Source organism: Numenius arquata, chromosome 4 (assembly GCF_964106895.1).
Source record: "Numenius arquata chromosome 4, bNumArq3.hap1.1, whole genome shotgun sequence".
Taxonomy (NCBI): domain Eukaryota; kingdom Metazoa; phylum Chordata; class Aves; order Charadriiformes; family Scolopacidae; genus Numenius; species Numenius arquata.
This window is the reverse complement of record NC_133579.1, coordinates 8,687,835-8,701,374: the sequence shown is the minus strand read 5'-3', so window position 1 is coordinate 8,701,374 and position 13,540 is coordinate 8,687,835. Positions and strand designations below refer to the sequence as shown.

At 41.5% G+C, this 13,540-nt stretch overlaps 1 protein-coding gene across 2 annotated transcripts in view; it reads right to left on the bottom strand.

Moving 5' to 3' along the window:
* CA8 (carbonic anhydrase 8) overlaps nucleotides 1-13,540 on the bottom strand; it is a 54,048-nt gene that overhangs the window by 24,992 nt on the left and 15,516 nt on the right. For both annotated transcript variants that reach the window (XM_074146333.1, XM_074146334.1), the window contains exons 4-6: nucleotides 3,940-4,035; nucleotides 1,444-1,506; nucleotides 26-74 (exon numbers count right to left, since the gene is read on the bottom strand). In XM_074146333.1, coding sequence (XP_074002434.1) covers nucleotides 26-74; nucleotides 1,444-1,506; nucleotides 3,940-4,035 — 208 coding nt within the window. The remainder of the gene's footprint in view (nucleotides 1-25; nucleotides 75-1,443; nucleotides 1,507-3,939; nucleotides 4,036-13,540) is intronic.

Below are 13,540 nucleotides of genomic sequence, written 5' to 3'. Positions count from 1 at the left end.
CACAAAAGTAAGCAAAGGCACCTACCTGGCAATAAAGAGTTGGGATTAAAACAGGGTATTGTTTTGGACTTTCCCTGAAAAAACGAACACAAATCAATCTCATCTCCAATTTCTTATGAAAATGATGATGAATGGAGAGGTAAAACACACTGTGTGTTCTTATAGCATTAGGCCTTGAATTTCTGTACAAAGCAACCTCATTAATAGCCCCATTTAATCATCATTGCATTTGTCCTTGCAGCTACACAAACACGGTTTTTTATTCTATTTTATATTTTACTTCTAAGGTCATCTCAGCAGTTTGTTAACTTTCTGCCTTCAGTACCTGGGTTCCTTCCAAGTCCCAGCCTTGAAATTCGCTACATGAAATTCAGGGGTTCCATGCAAAATGAGTTTAAAAAACAAGGGCCAAAGTGAGTTTTTCCCTGACTGCCATGGATAACACCTAACAAAATAAAGCTGGTTCCACATACTTAACGCAAGAGAATTTTAGGTATGCCAAAAAAGTAGGTTTGATGCTGACCCTCTGGAAGTCGTTAGTATAACATGCTCACAATGACCAGGCCTTTCATGAACTTCCTCTACTTGGCTGTCCTTTCAGTAATGAAACGACAGAGTTCTGTACACTATTGTTTTCTCTGACACCTTCAGAAACAATGAGTTTGTAATATTAAACATCATGACTGAAGTTTGCCATATATTATTTGACTACAAGAAGGTTTTCAATTCCCTTCTAATAACAGCTTCTAATTTTTCTACCCTTCAGCATCCACTGAAGTGAATGGCTAATCACTCCAGACCAATATATAACAGCTCATTAACACATCTCAAAATCCTTAAAAATCAGAGGTAAGTATGATTATTTCTATGTTACAGACAGACACCATGAAGCAGAGACAGCAGTAACTTGCCCAAGGTCATTTAAGATAGCATCAACATTCTGGAGAGCACTCATATCTCCTCAGTCCTGCTAAGCTTATTATCCGTCCTTCAGCATCCCCACACATAATCCACCTGACAAGACGGCATTGTGTTTTTACTGATTTCCCACTGCAAGCTAATATAGTTGCTCAGTTTATCTATTCTTTTGCTCTAGAAATTAAAACCAGATAAGTTTGGAGATACTGCTGCTGGTGTTCACTAAGTATATTGCAGAGCTTGCATTCACACTGATTCCATGGTAATCACTGAAAAGGTAGTATTTGCAATCAGCTACTGGTATAGGAGATCAAGCTTTCCGGCCACCAGAAAAGGAACTACAGTGACTGTGTATTATCTGAATACTGTAAAATGCTGAGGTTCTGATACAGGCCACCAAATGATGGCTTTCACACATGGTTTTCCTACAGGCACATCTGAAACCCTTCTCTTGGCTTCATATAGACCCTCTGCTCGCTTTCTCTCTGGTCAGTGAAGGAAGCATTTTTTCAGACAGTGCCTTACCTTGTACTGGATGTCCTGGAGAATTTCAGTTACAGCCTTTAGGCCTACGTGCTCTTTTCCTATCTGAAATACAGCAAGCGAAGATGAGTTTCAGTATTTCTCTGTTTCAGAAACTGCGAGGCAAGACGGAGGTCAACCAGAATTGTAGTTGTTTTTAGTTAAACTACACAACCTCGTGTTAACCAAATACACCGATACATGGCAACTCCAAACAATTAAACCACTGTAAAGCCGCCAGTCAAAAGTAAACAAGGTGCAAACAAATTTAAAGCAGAGACAGAAACTCAAAGAGCAAAAGAAAGAGTCACAGATAAGTCTGGTAAGTTTTGATTAACCCTGTTTTGCAGCATATACTGCATGTGGAGGCAAAATCATGCAGCATTATGGCATATAAATGCCAAGGATGCAGTTTGTCCTTACCAGTTTTTGTCAGAAAGGTACACAGGAAGGAACAGAGTGAACAAACATAACAGACACTTTTTTAATTTGTTCCCACAGCATTGCAAATCTGGCCCAAGGTATCTCTGAAGCTTGGGGGAGTTTTTTTCCTGCCTGCAGAGCACCGAATGTCAGATCCCCTCCTTTATGGCATCTCTGGGATCCTGACGGCAAAAGCCAGGCTCCTGACAGCCTGCAGCACTCCCTTTACCGAATGCCTTTAAGGCACAGAAGATGAAGCTTTCAAAAGAAACTCATTGTTGAAATAAGAGATTCTTTTTTTCCACGAGCGTTGTTCACCCTGCACACTGATTTCAGCTGCTTCTGATCAAAACCACCCGTTCCAGGACCCTAGCTTTTACCTTCAGAGCAACATTGTCAAAATAGGAAGAGTCAGAACCGCCTTCCACATGATTTCTTTGCCAATGTGTACACATACGAGGTGAGGCATGAAGCGGGCGTGAGTGAGAACGGGAGAGCTAAACCCTGAGAAATTTGTTTGCTTTTCGTTTCTCTTGGAATAGAATGGCACAGTAGTCACTGGAAGGAAACAACTGAATGTCAACAAAAAAAGTACTTTGCGATTTCTAGGAATTTAAGAGGATTTTCTTTTGTTTCAGAATGGGATTTCAATTTAAAACCTTTTAAGTGCCTAAAAGATATTGTAATCACTTTAAAGACACTGTTTCTAAATTAATGATCACCAAGGGCCGTCATGTAAATCAGTGAAAATATTTTCACTGACCTTAAAATTATGTGTTTGAGAACTATGGTGCAAAACTATTATATTTCCATGCCTTTAACAGGAAAAAATGGTCACCGAATTTCCTTTTCCCATTCCTTAATAAACAGCATAAATACTGTTTTTCCTTGGTCAATTGTAATTATACGATGCCTTTTTTGGCTAATGAAAAACCCTCAAGAACTCTGATAAAGGTGAGAGACCAGAAATGGAAAATATATCATCGAAGTTTCAGATTTATTTAAGAACTTATATATAACTTTCTAACTAACTCAAACATTACCTCTGCTGGAATTAGAAGGTGACTTACATAAGCAATTATCACACAGCCCTCTAGGATACAAAACTGAAGACTTTCTAACTCCCATTTTTAGCAGTTCTATCTGAGTGTTGGAGCTGTAACCAATGTACCTCTAAATTCAAACAGAGGTAAAGCTCAAAGGCACTCATAAACTTGTTATGAAATACGACAAATTAATAATATCACTGTGAAATAAAATTCATTTGATCTAAGCATGAACTCTAAACGTCTTCCTCCAAACCCATTTAAATAAAAGTTTGCCATTTCTCATGAGGAGGATGAGAATTTAGTGTTTGAGGACTAAAACGGAAAATCTTCTTTATAGACTACAGCCCTTGAAAACCCTTCAACAGCAATTAGATTACGGGGCTAACTTCCCAGCTTGCATTACACCTTGTCCCCAGCAAACTTTAAGTCTCCTTCTCACAGGCTCTTCTGAGGGTTTGTGGTGAGATTCTTTACACTCTCAATCTGGCATCTCTGAAGAAGTATTATCGCCGCACCTCACATTTCTCCTGTGTGAAGAAACACACTTGTCCCTATGTTCAGAAAAGGACAAGCCTACTACCACTTTTTGGCTCTGCCAATGGGTTCATAGGGTTTTTTTTCCTCTTTCCTCCTCTCCTCTGTGTATTTCCTCAATCCCCGAATAGCAGGCCTGGCCAGGAATGGAAAAAACAACTTTACAAAGGCAGTGAAGCACCTCTACCTCCTGAGAGCCCTCATTCTGTTCTCAGAGGAATGGGGAGTGGATTTCTGCTTATAGCTGGAGTCACAGAGAGAGACGGCTAACTATGTATTATCCCTTCTTTAACTAACCTATTTTCAATATCCTGTTTAAACATGAATTACTTATTTAGCACATACACAGAAAACATGACTGAGAAGTATCTTTTGAATAGAATAACAGCAGTTATACACCGTTTTATTTTATGAAATCATTAAAAATGAAAGGAACTCGTTCTTCTCAGACAAATGATAGTGCGTGATAACAAGTGCAACACGGGAAACTTACCTGCACAAACAAAGCAATAATAGCTATGCCGTGCTTCTTCCCTACTGCCTCATCAATGCTGCCGTACAGTGTGGAGTTCCAGTGCATTAGATGAAGCTAAAAAAAAGCAGTGCAAATAGACCAATGGAGAAAAATGTTTTGTAATAAAAGAACACCAGCAGTTTAACGTTAATTAACAAAGCCTCAGCACGTGCGTGTGCATGAGTGGATATACACATGTGCGTGCCTATGGCTGTGCACGTATATATATGTAGATTCCTATTATAAACATCAGGAATGCCAAGAAAAAAAAAGGTCAGCTGCAGAGAAAGTGAAGTGTTCAAGACCAGCCTGGATGGGGCTTTGAGCAACCTGCTCTAGTGGGAGGTGTCCCTACCCATGGCAGGGGGTTGGAATTCGACGATCTTTAAGGTCCCTTCCAACATGAACCATTCTATGATTCTACGTATAGCCAGTTACCAAATATCTACAACAAAGGTGTGAATAACTATGCTAATGATGTTAATGACTACCTCCCTCACTTCAAATACTGAAATAACATCATCTAATGAAACCCACCAGTGTCACCTCTCGGCTAGCCAACTCTCTTCCAAGGCAGGAGTATGATTATGGACACAGGCTGTCTAAACACACGTTTGAGGGGCTGACTGTACTATCTTAATGTCACTTGTCTTGCATATCGCCTCCCAAGATGAGCGACTCAAATGTCAGTAGTAACAGTAGAAGTGATTTCAGGAAAGGTTAAACATAGAGAAAGCCAAGTGGAGAAAAATGGCTAGAGGAGACCATCGCAGGGACAGCAGTGAAAAGGATGCCAAAAAGTAAAATATGAGCCCTCAGCTGCCTCCTTCCACAAGGCAGCAGGGTCTGCAGGAGTTAACGCATGAATACATGTCAGGGTACGGTAAACACTAAGTCTGTTCTGGTGAGGTGTCACAGCATGATTTGGGAGGCGGTGTTTGAGAAAAGTGCTGGAAGACAGACTAGCAGGGAGAGTTGGAAAGGGGAAAGGAAGGGAGGAGAGGGAGGGGAAGGAGGAGGATGCGAAGGGAGATCTGGGAAAGAGGGGAAAAAGAAAAGTGCTGGGAAACAGACTGACGGTAAAAACTGTTAAAGGAAGGAAGGAGGGAAAGAGGGAGGGAAGGAGGGAGGGAGGAAGGAAAGAACAGCAGTATCTACTGAGAGGTAATATGCATTTCAAACACGAGTTTTTGCAGCACTAATGCTAAAATGTAATCTCTGTGGCTGGGTCTGATAACATTGCAGAGCTTCAACATCCTAAGCCCAGCTGCTTTGAAGTTTATCTGCCAACAACTTTTTCACATTCCACATAGATAAAACAGCTAAAAAAATACAAACTCTCAGATTTAATTCCCGTTGTAAAATCATGATCAATGTTTTGCTCAATCATGTGTCTAAGAAGTTAAAATGTCACCCTGTTATCTAACATCATTACCACCTCCAGCAAAATTAGTTTTGAAAACAGATAGTGTGTCTTCCTATTTTGTGTCTTATTTCTGCACAGGAGCAGCCTCTGTGAAATGCTTATTGCCCCTCAGACACCAGGAGCTCACTCAGGCGTCTCAGCATTTCAGAAGACCAGTTCCTCGAGCAATCACTCTCCCCTTATTTAATCTCCAATGAGAATTTAAGCACATCTCTTGATGATTCTCATTTCAAAAGTCAATATAAAATTTCAAATGAACATATTGTAAATTGAATTAAATTCCAAATTATCATACAAATAATTCTATTCATGCTGATGAAAGGCATCTTCTGTGCTAAAACCATGAAACCTTTTTCTTAAAAAATATAATAATTCATTTTCACATGAGAACACTAACACAAATGTACTTGCCCACAGCTACAAAACTTCTAGACGTACAAATGCTCCCTGTTAGAACTAAGCAATCTCACTATCGCTGAGGGATGCCGTTCATTTTATCATCTATAAAAAGCTTTTGTTACACATTCGATTTGCCTTTGGCTTTTAAAGTCACAAAACCACAGGATCAAATAATGGGGTTTCAGTCTCCAACACCCACTTTAGCAGCCACGGAACTACCACTACCCAAGAAAAGACAGCATTTCATTTTCCCAGAGACGAGCCTGGCGTTTGCATCAGTTCTCCACCAGAGGGGGCTCAGGGAGCCCCACAAGCTTCACCAAAACCCCGACGTTCAGCAGGAAAGGCAAAAGAATGAGGTTGGGGTGACCACAGTCGGGAAGGCAATGTCCTTGGTGGGGCGAGAACAGCGGCGCATGGCACCGCGCCTCGGTTGACTGGAAATGTCACACCAAGCTTGTCCTTTGGTGGCTGGAACAATAGCACCGAGGGTGATGGCCAAAGGTAAAGAGACCATGACTTCGACTGTGTCAACAGGCGGGTCTTGGCTGAAGCTGCCGTGGCATTCAGCAGTGTGTTACGCTCCTTTGGAGGTGAAGTCTGTAATCTGACATTTGTCTGCATTCTGACAACAGTGGGTTTGGTTTTTTTTCTGAAGATTTCAAAGGAAAATGCTGAGCCTCAGCAAGAGGAAAATGAGCAAGAGCTTCAGATCGTACCAGCAACGACTCCAGTTTATCCAGAAACAGGTTGTCCTGGCAGCAGGCTCACCAGGGCAGAAACTTTCATAAGATATGGCTATATATCAGCTAGAAAAAAAAAGACACCAAAACCTCTGTGTAATACTATAAAGCACTGAGAGGTCTAAAATCAGTCTGTGCGGCTGCATAAGCAACCTGACGGGAAGACGTGCTGCAAAACACCCCTAAGCTGCTGCTGCATGGAAGGGGACCACAGTGCAAAACGCCCTGCAACTGGAACTGCTTTCCAAGGAACATACCTACTGGCCAGCACCTCTTCCCACATCTCCCACGGATACGGGGAGAGCAAGTTAAGTATTAGCTACCCATTTTAGGAGTATCTTTAGGTCTCTGCATCCCCTCCATCCCATCCCTAGCTCAAGAGAGGTCAGGATGGTCTACTGAAAAAAAAACAAAACACATAACACAAAGATAAAAAAGGGATATACTTCAGGCCAATGAAGACACCCCTTGACTACGTTCAGGCTTAGTAATCAACATTACTAAAGGTACTGAAACGGGCACTCAGCACTTTCTGGTCCAAAAGGTTCTGGAACTTTGAGGTTCTGCTCAAAGATGCTTTAAGTGCACAGTAAGCTCCTTCAAACAAGAATCATCATTTTCTATTAGGTTTCTGAAGTTCAAGGCAGAACAGACTTCTGATCTGTGTTTAAGATGCTTCTGTGTTACTTCCTCAGAAGTGGCAATAATTACAGTAGATTAGTAATCCATTTTTTACACAGCAAGTTGTGAACTTGCTGTCATAAACACTGTTGTGCCAAAATAGTATCAGCAGGTTCATTAATGGATTAGACAAATAATGGACAAGAAGTCCAAAATGAGACACTAAAGAGAGCAGGCAGAGATGTAGGCTCGAGCACTCCTAGTCCTACGACTGTACATGACTGGGGAGTACAACAAAAAGTGGTCAGGCTCATGTGCTCTCCCTACACAGCATCCCATACAGCATCCCTTACGGACACTGCTAGAGACAGAGTACTGGGTGGACTGCTGGCCCCCAGTTTTGAATCAAGGGGGTATGGGCAATAGTTATTCATAGAAAAGGTTCTGTCGTTAGGGATTTACAAACTGAAATTGGACAGGCGACCAAATGGAAAATTATAATTAATGGCACAGTATTGTGGATGAGAAGCACGACACAAGCCGGCAATGTGCGCTGGCAGCCCAGAAGCCCAGAGAGCCAACCACATCCTGGGCTGCATCAAAAGAAATGTGGCCAGCAGGTCGAGGGAGGTGATTCTGCCCCTCTACTCTGCTCTCGTGAGACCCCACCTAGAGTGCTGTGTCCAGCTCTGGAGTCCTCAACGCAAGAAGAACATGGACATGGACCTGTTGGAACAGGTCCAGTGGAGGGCTAAGAAAATGGTCAGAGGGCTGGAGCACCTCTCCTATGAAGACAGGCTGAGAGAGCTGGGGGTTGGGACAGCCTGGAGAAGAGAAGGCTCCGGGGAGACCTTATAATGGCCTTCCAGTACCTAAAGGGGGTCTACAGGAGAGATGGGGAGGGACTCTTTATCAGGGAGCAGAGCGATAGGATGAGGAATAATGGTTTTAAACTGGAAGAGGGGAGATTTAGATTAGAGATTAGGAAGAAATTATTTCCTGTGAGGGTGATGAGACACTGGAACGGGTTGCCCAGAGAAGCTGTGGCTGCCCCATCCCTGGAGGTGTTCAAGACCAGGCTGGATGGGGCTTTGAGCAACCTGGTCTAGTGGGAGGTGTCCCTGCCCATGGCAGGGGGTTGGAACTGGATGATCTTTAAGGTACCTTCCAACTCTACCTATTCTATGATTCTATGATTCTATTTTCTAACAACAGGCCAACAGGCCTAACTCTGATAAGCCCTTGCATGCACATTTAAATAAATAAACGGATGTCAACATGCACTTAAATAAATGGAAGTCAAAGCAAATTAATTCTTCTACAGAGCAGGAAAAATGTAGCTCAGATGGGAGCTGGGTAAATACACAAAAAAGTGATTCAGAAAGGGAAATATTAGCAAGGAAGTACTAAGATCTGAGCATTTGTAGCAAAGCTTTCCTTTCAAATCGTGGTTTATGCTGTGTGTTCCTGTCGTTCTCTGGAGCTGTTCTGCCTTTTATTTGCTCTTTTTTCATTTGTAATATGACATCAGATGAAAACATCAGATAACAGTTTAAAAAAAAACATGGCAAAAACTCTACAAACATTACAAAATTGGAACTCTAGAGAGTGCAGTCCACAAACAACATGGCCTGTAACTCCTGCTAATATTTATGGGAATCAGATGTGCACAGAGGAAAGAGCCCAGTGCTTTTACAACTCTTGACACTGTAAATATAATATAATGCTTGCCTACACTGACAACTTCATACTCATGCATCTCTACATTACAAGTAGCAATAGCCAGAGAGGTTTATTAGATTAGTACTCTGTATTTCAGTAACCTTCAGTTTTATGTTTATTTGAGACAGCTATATAAAAAGTGCATACTCTCAAGGGGTGCTAGTCTCCATATGAACACAACCACACGTGTTTTTTCTAAATAATCAGCTGCATGTATTGGCAGCTTACCATTGTGTGGTTTCCATTCGGAGTACAAAACAAGCTGCACATGTCAGTATGGCAGGAGAGGCTCTGCTCAACTTGTTAGCTAATGTTTTGATATTCATTAGTTATGCTGGTTGTATACAACCAAAATGAGCCAGCTATGCTGTTACCCATTATCGGTGGCTGGCTCCGTGTGCCAGACTGTATTTTTACAAAATAATCAGAAGGCTTAGGAGTAAGAAACTCCTTAGCACTCAAAAAATACATTTTTCTCTTGGATAAAAAAAAAAAACATTTGGAGCTTTTTAACATTCCAGCTGTAAAATCTAAGAATTGTAGCGGTGACTTCCTTAAAATCAGATAAACTGAAAACTCATGAAGGCAAATGATAATAAAGTGCTGATAACGTTGATTTTTTCTGTGAACAGCTGGAGAGACTCTTCTTCACATGAAAGATTAAGAAAGTATTTCAGGTAGCAGAGCAAACCCCGCAGAAGGATTTTTCCGTATAGAACAAATTCTGAGAATCTTCTCAATTCCCACTCAACGAAAAGACTACTGATCCCCGTCCTCATGTCCTTGCTTAGGAAAAGCTGACACTGACATTAACACATGGCCTGTCTCAAATCAAGACCTTCTCAAAACTGAGTAAGGACCTGAGATTCTGGCTTTAAAATCAATAAATAAAAGAAAACCCTACATTTAAATCCATTCCTTTCTCTACCACAGAAATACCTTTTGCATCAATACAAAAAGAAAAGGCCTGGGACGGTAGATTTTTACACAGAATCAGAGTCCCTGGGATGATAGATTCTGGCAGGAATCAGAGTCACTGTATGTGACCTAGTATATTTATGAGTTCTGGAAGCCACTTCTTCTCAATAAAAAACAGAGTTACAAAACCACGTACATTTTCCCCATCTGGAGCACTGGCTGTTCTGTGGAAATCTGCAGGGTCCTAAGCTCACTGAGAAAAAAAATGACCTTTTAAACTCTGTCACTGACCTTACTTTATTCCCAGCTCACACATAAAAACATATAATGACAGGATAATTTATGCTGGAAGGGGCCCCTGAAGTTCAACCACCTCCTTCCCCCATTCACAGCAGCACCAACTTCAAAGTTAGCTACTAATTCAAAGTCAGATCAGGCTGCTCAGGGCCTCGTGCAGCTAAGTTTTGCATATCTCCAGCAACGGAGATCCCACAACCTCTCTGAGCAACCTGTTATGTGTTTGACCTCCCCCATAGTGAAGATTTTTCTTCTCCTTGTACTTAATCAGAACCTCTCTTGTAACCTGTGTCCCTTGTCTCTCGTCCTTTCACACTCCCCAAGAGCCTCTGTTCAGGAGCCCATGACTGCCAAGAGTGACCCCTCTTGATTGACTCCTGAATGACGCCTCTTTCTCAGACCATCTCATTCATCCACCTCTGTGAATGACCATGTTTCATTAAGCTTACTACCATCTGAGCTTACTCGATCAGCTCTCGCAATGCCAGGGAAGTTGCTACTAGCTCAGTCCCTTACTGCAACATGCTGGTGTCCATCTGTCACCCAAGTGCCAGACCAAACAGGAGACAGGCTCATCCCTTATAGGAAGATACACTCTGAAATAAATCACAGCTTGTCTTTTGTTATGACATATCTGATTAATGGTAAGGGGAGAAGAAGGACTCTGCTCCAGTGTTTCTGCACTCTTATATGATCTTAATGTTACAAATTTGCTGTAAACCTGCACAATCTGGAATGACTTGCTACCATAAAAAGGAGTCCATGTACTATAACTGCTTTCTTTATGAATAGTTATTGCTAAACTACTGAAACTCTAATTTGTCATTGGGATCCCTATAAAACATCGTTCAATGTGCAGCACCAAGCCTGCACCCCTTTGGAGTCAAGGGGGAAGGTGTCAACATCAAAACTCCTCCTGACCTCCCCAGCACCAGAACCAAGCCCTACAGGGGACTCATGCCCGATAAAACCACTGGCGTCTGAGGCATCAGGAGGCAACATGAAACACCTGCCCACCCTGGGTGTAGGTCCCTCCCTCAAGCTAATTAGCAACCATGGCCCATATTGCAAGAGTTTGTGACACTGGGGGTCATTCTGTACAACAGGCTCCTTTTTGTGCTCTACACACAGTACAAGACCATCATTTTTAAAGAATTCCTCTTCAGATCTGCACGTTCAACTATTAGAATATCACATTGTGACACTACCGTCACTAGGCTTGCTTCAATCTATGCTGCTGTTGCAACCGCCCATTGTACTTTTTCCACTCTCTACACTCTCACTCTTTACTAATGAGCTAATTATTACAAAAGCTTCTTTCTTCAATACATGCTGCATCATCTGTAAATTAATCTTCTGGAAAGCTTTGTTCCTTGGTCAGAACTAGGTTATACAGCTATTTCTTGTTAGCTTTGCAACTAGCAATTACAAGCTCCAGAAAAGTCTGCTTAGCCTGGTAATATTACAGGACAAGAAGGCATCTAAGGATGAGAGATATGTTATTGCTCTCGTATCTTCCCAACTTTTATTTCAATTCACATAGGCTGTACCTCAAAAGACTGATAGTTAAGTGAATATTGCATCACCACATCTTAACCATAGTTGCATCTAAAACATGTTAGTCTGGAAATTTTGAGCATAATGCTTTTTGTCATATTTCTGTCAGCACTGAGAAAGAGAGTGGAGCTGAACCTCTGTTTTGATTCCACATAAACCCCATCTCATGGATGAATCTACATCCCTAAGGTAAATTAAAGCAGCTTTGGAGCTGCTCTGCTGAAGACTGGAGAGCTAAGAACTGTTCTCCTGGACTCACCCAAGTTTGTTAGAGATCAGTATATTCAGTTTCATTCACAATATACCATAAAAGCTCAGGCGGGAACAGTACAAATGGGAAACTCTGGCAACCTAACTAGGGCCAGCACAAAGTCTTTTTCCTGGTTTGAGAGGGATGAAATGAAGCTGAGGATTTCAGCTAGGAATGATGGAAGGCAACACAGCCCAGTTGTACAATACTCATGTGTAATTTCACCAACGCAAATATTGCATAAAGAACATCACAGGAGGAGAAAATGTGGAAAAATTGTGTCTTGCTATTATACATGTGCACAAGAATTTATGAGTTGATACTTGACTTGGCACTGAATTGTTTCAGGAAGCAATTGGCTAAGCTGCTGGCAGTGACCATAATATACAGTAATTAAGTTCCAAATCCTCATAAGGGGACCAAACCAAGGATATGACCAGGGCACACAGCTTCAAGAAAAGTGATTAAAAAAATAGAAAGTTAGTTATTAACAGCCTGAAGGAGAGGTTTAGGAAATTAAAGTTAATGGAATTGATACAGAGGCTGTTTGAAAAAACCTTAGGAGAAGCAGGAGTATGTATACATACTCCATGCCACAAAAAAAGAAACAAAACCCCATAAAGTAACAAAGTAACTGGTTAAACATTACAGTTCAGTCAAGGTAAATATGCTTCCTTTGAAAATGCAAATGCAAACAAAAGCAAATGACTAGATCATGAACTCTGGGCAAAATCAAGAAGAGGACAAGGAAGTCGCCAAGGGAGTTAGGTTATTAATCACTGTACTTGATTTATGCCTGTAGACTTGAATTTCTCAAGGCTTCTGTTGTGGATAGGTGCCAAAATGCCCCTGAATTTCAGTAGAAGCTAAATCTTCTTTAAAATGCCATACGTAGATCATGGTCATAAAAAATGGCATAAAGGGAACTGTGGGCCTGTCTTTGAGAGCAACGGTAATTCCAGCGCCAAGAGAGACAAGCTGAAAGCAGCGCCAAGAAACACAGATGATGATACAGCTTGCGTTAAAAGCCTCCTGATTAATATAACGTGGGAGGTGGGAAAGCACAGCTTCTGCTGAACTTCTGCTCGTTACAATTTATTGAAAGCGTTAAAGATCTAGCAGGTCTAGACTGTGACTTAATTCTCAGGCTCCAAGTAAGCACAGAACAAGATGACATTCCCTGAACAAAGAAGTCTGTAATCTAAAATCAGAGAAATTAGGTGCAAACAAATCAAGTTGGAGCAGAGTACAAGGTATCCCGGAGATGCTGTTTAAACAACCTGGCAGTCACAGTGTGAGATACTATATGTCTCAGGACAAAAGCTAAATTCACAGCTAAAACATGAAGAACAAATGCTCGACTGGGATATCAGGGTAGTCCAGAACCCTTGCTGAGTGGTGCTCTCCCCTCTGTCAACATCTTTGAAACAGAGATGAACTGGAACATGGCTGTAACTAAAATTATTTTAGTTTAATCATGAAAGAAAGGGTTGCAAAGAAACCTTCCAAAATCTATTTTCTTTGCAAAAAGCCAGCCAAGCAAGAGCAAAGGCAGTCTAGGCAATCATGTGGCGTACCTTCAAGATGTGCCATATCTTCAGGTGTGCCACTGAAAAGGAAAGGAATAGGGGGACTACTGAATTATTT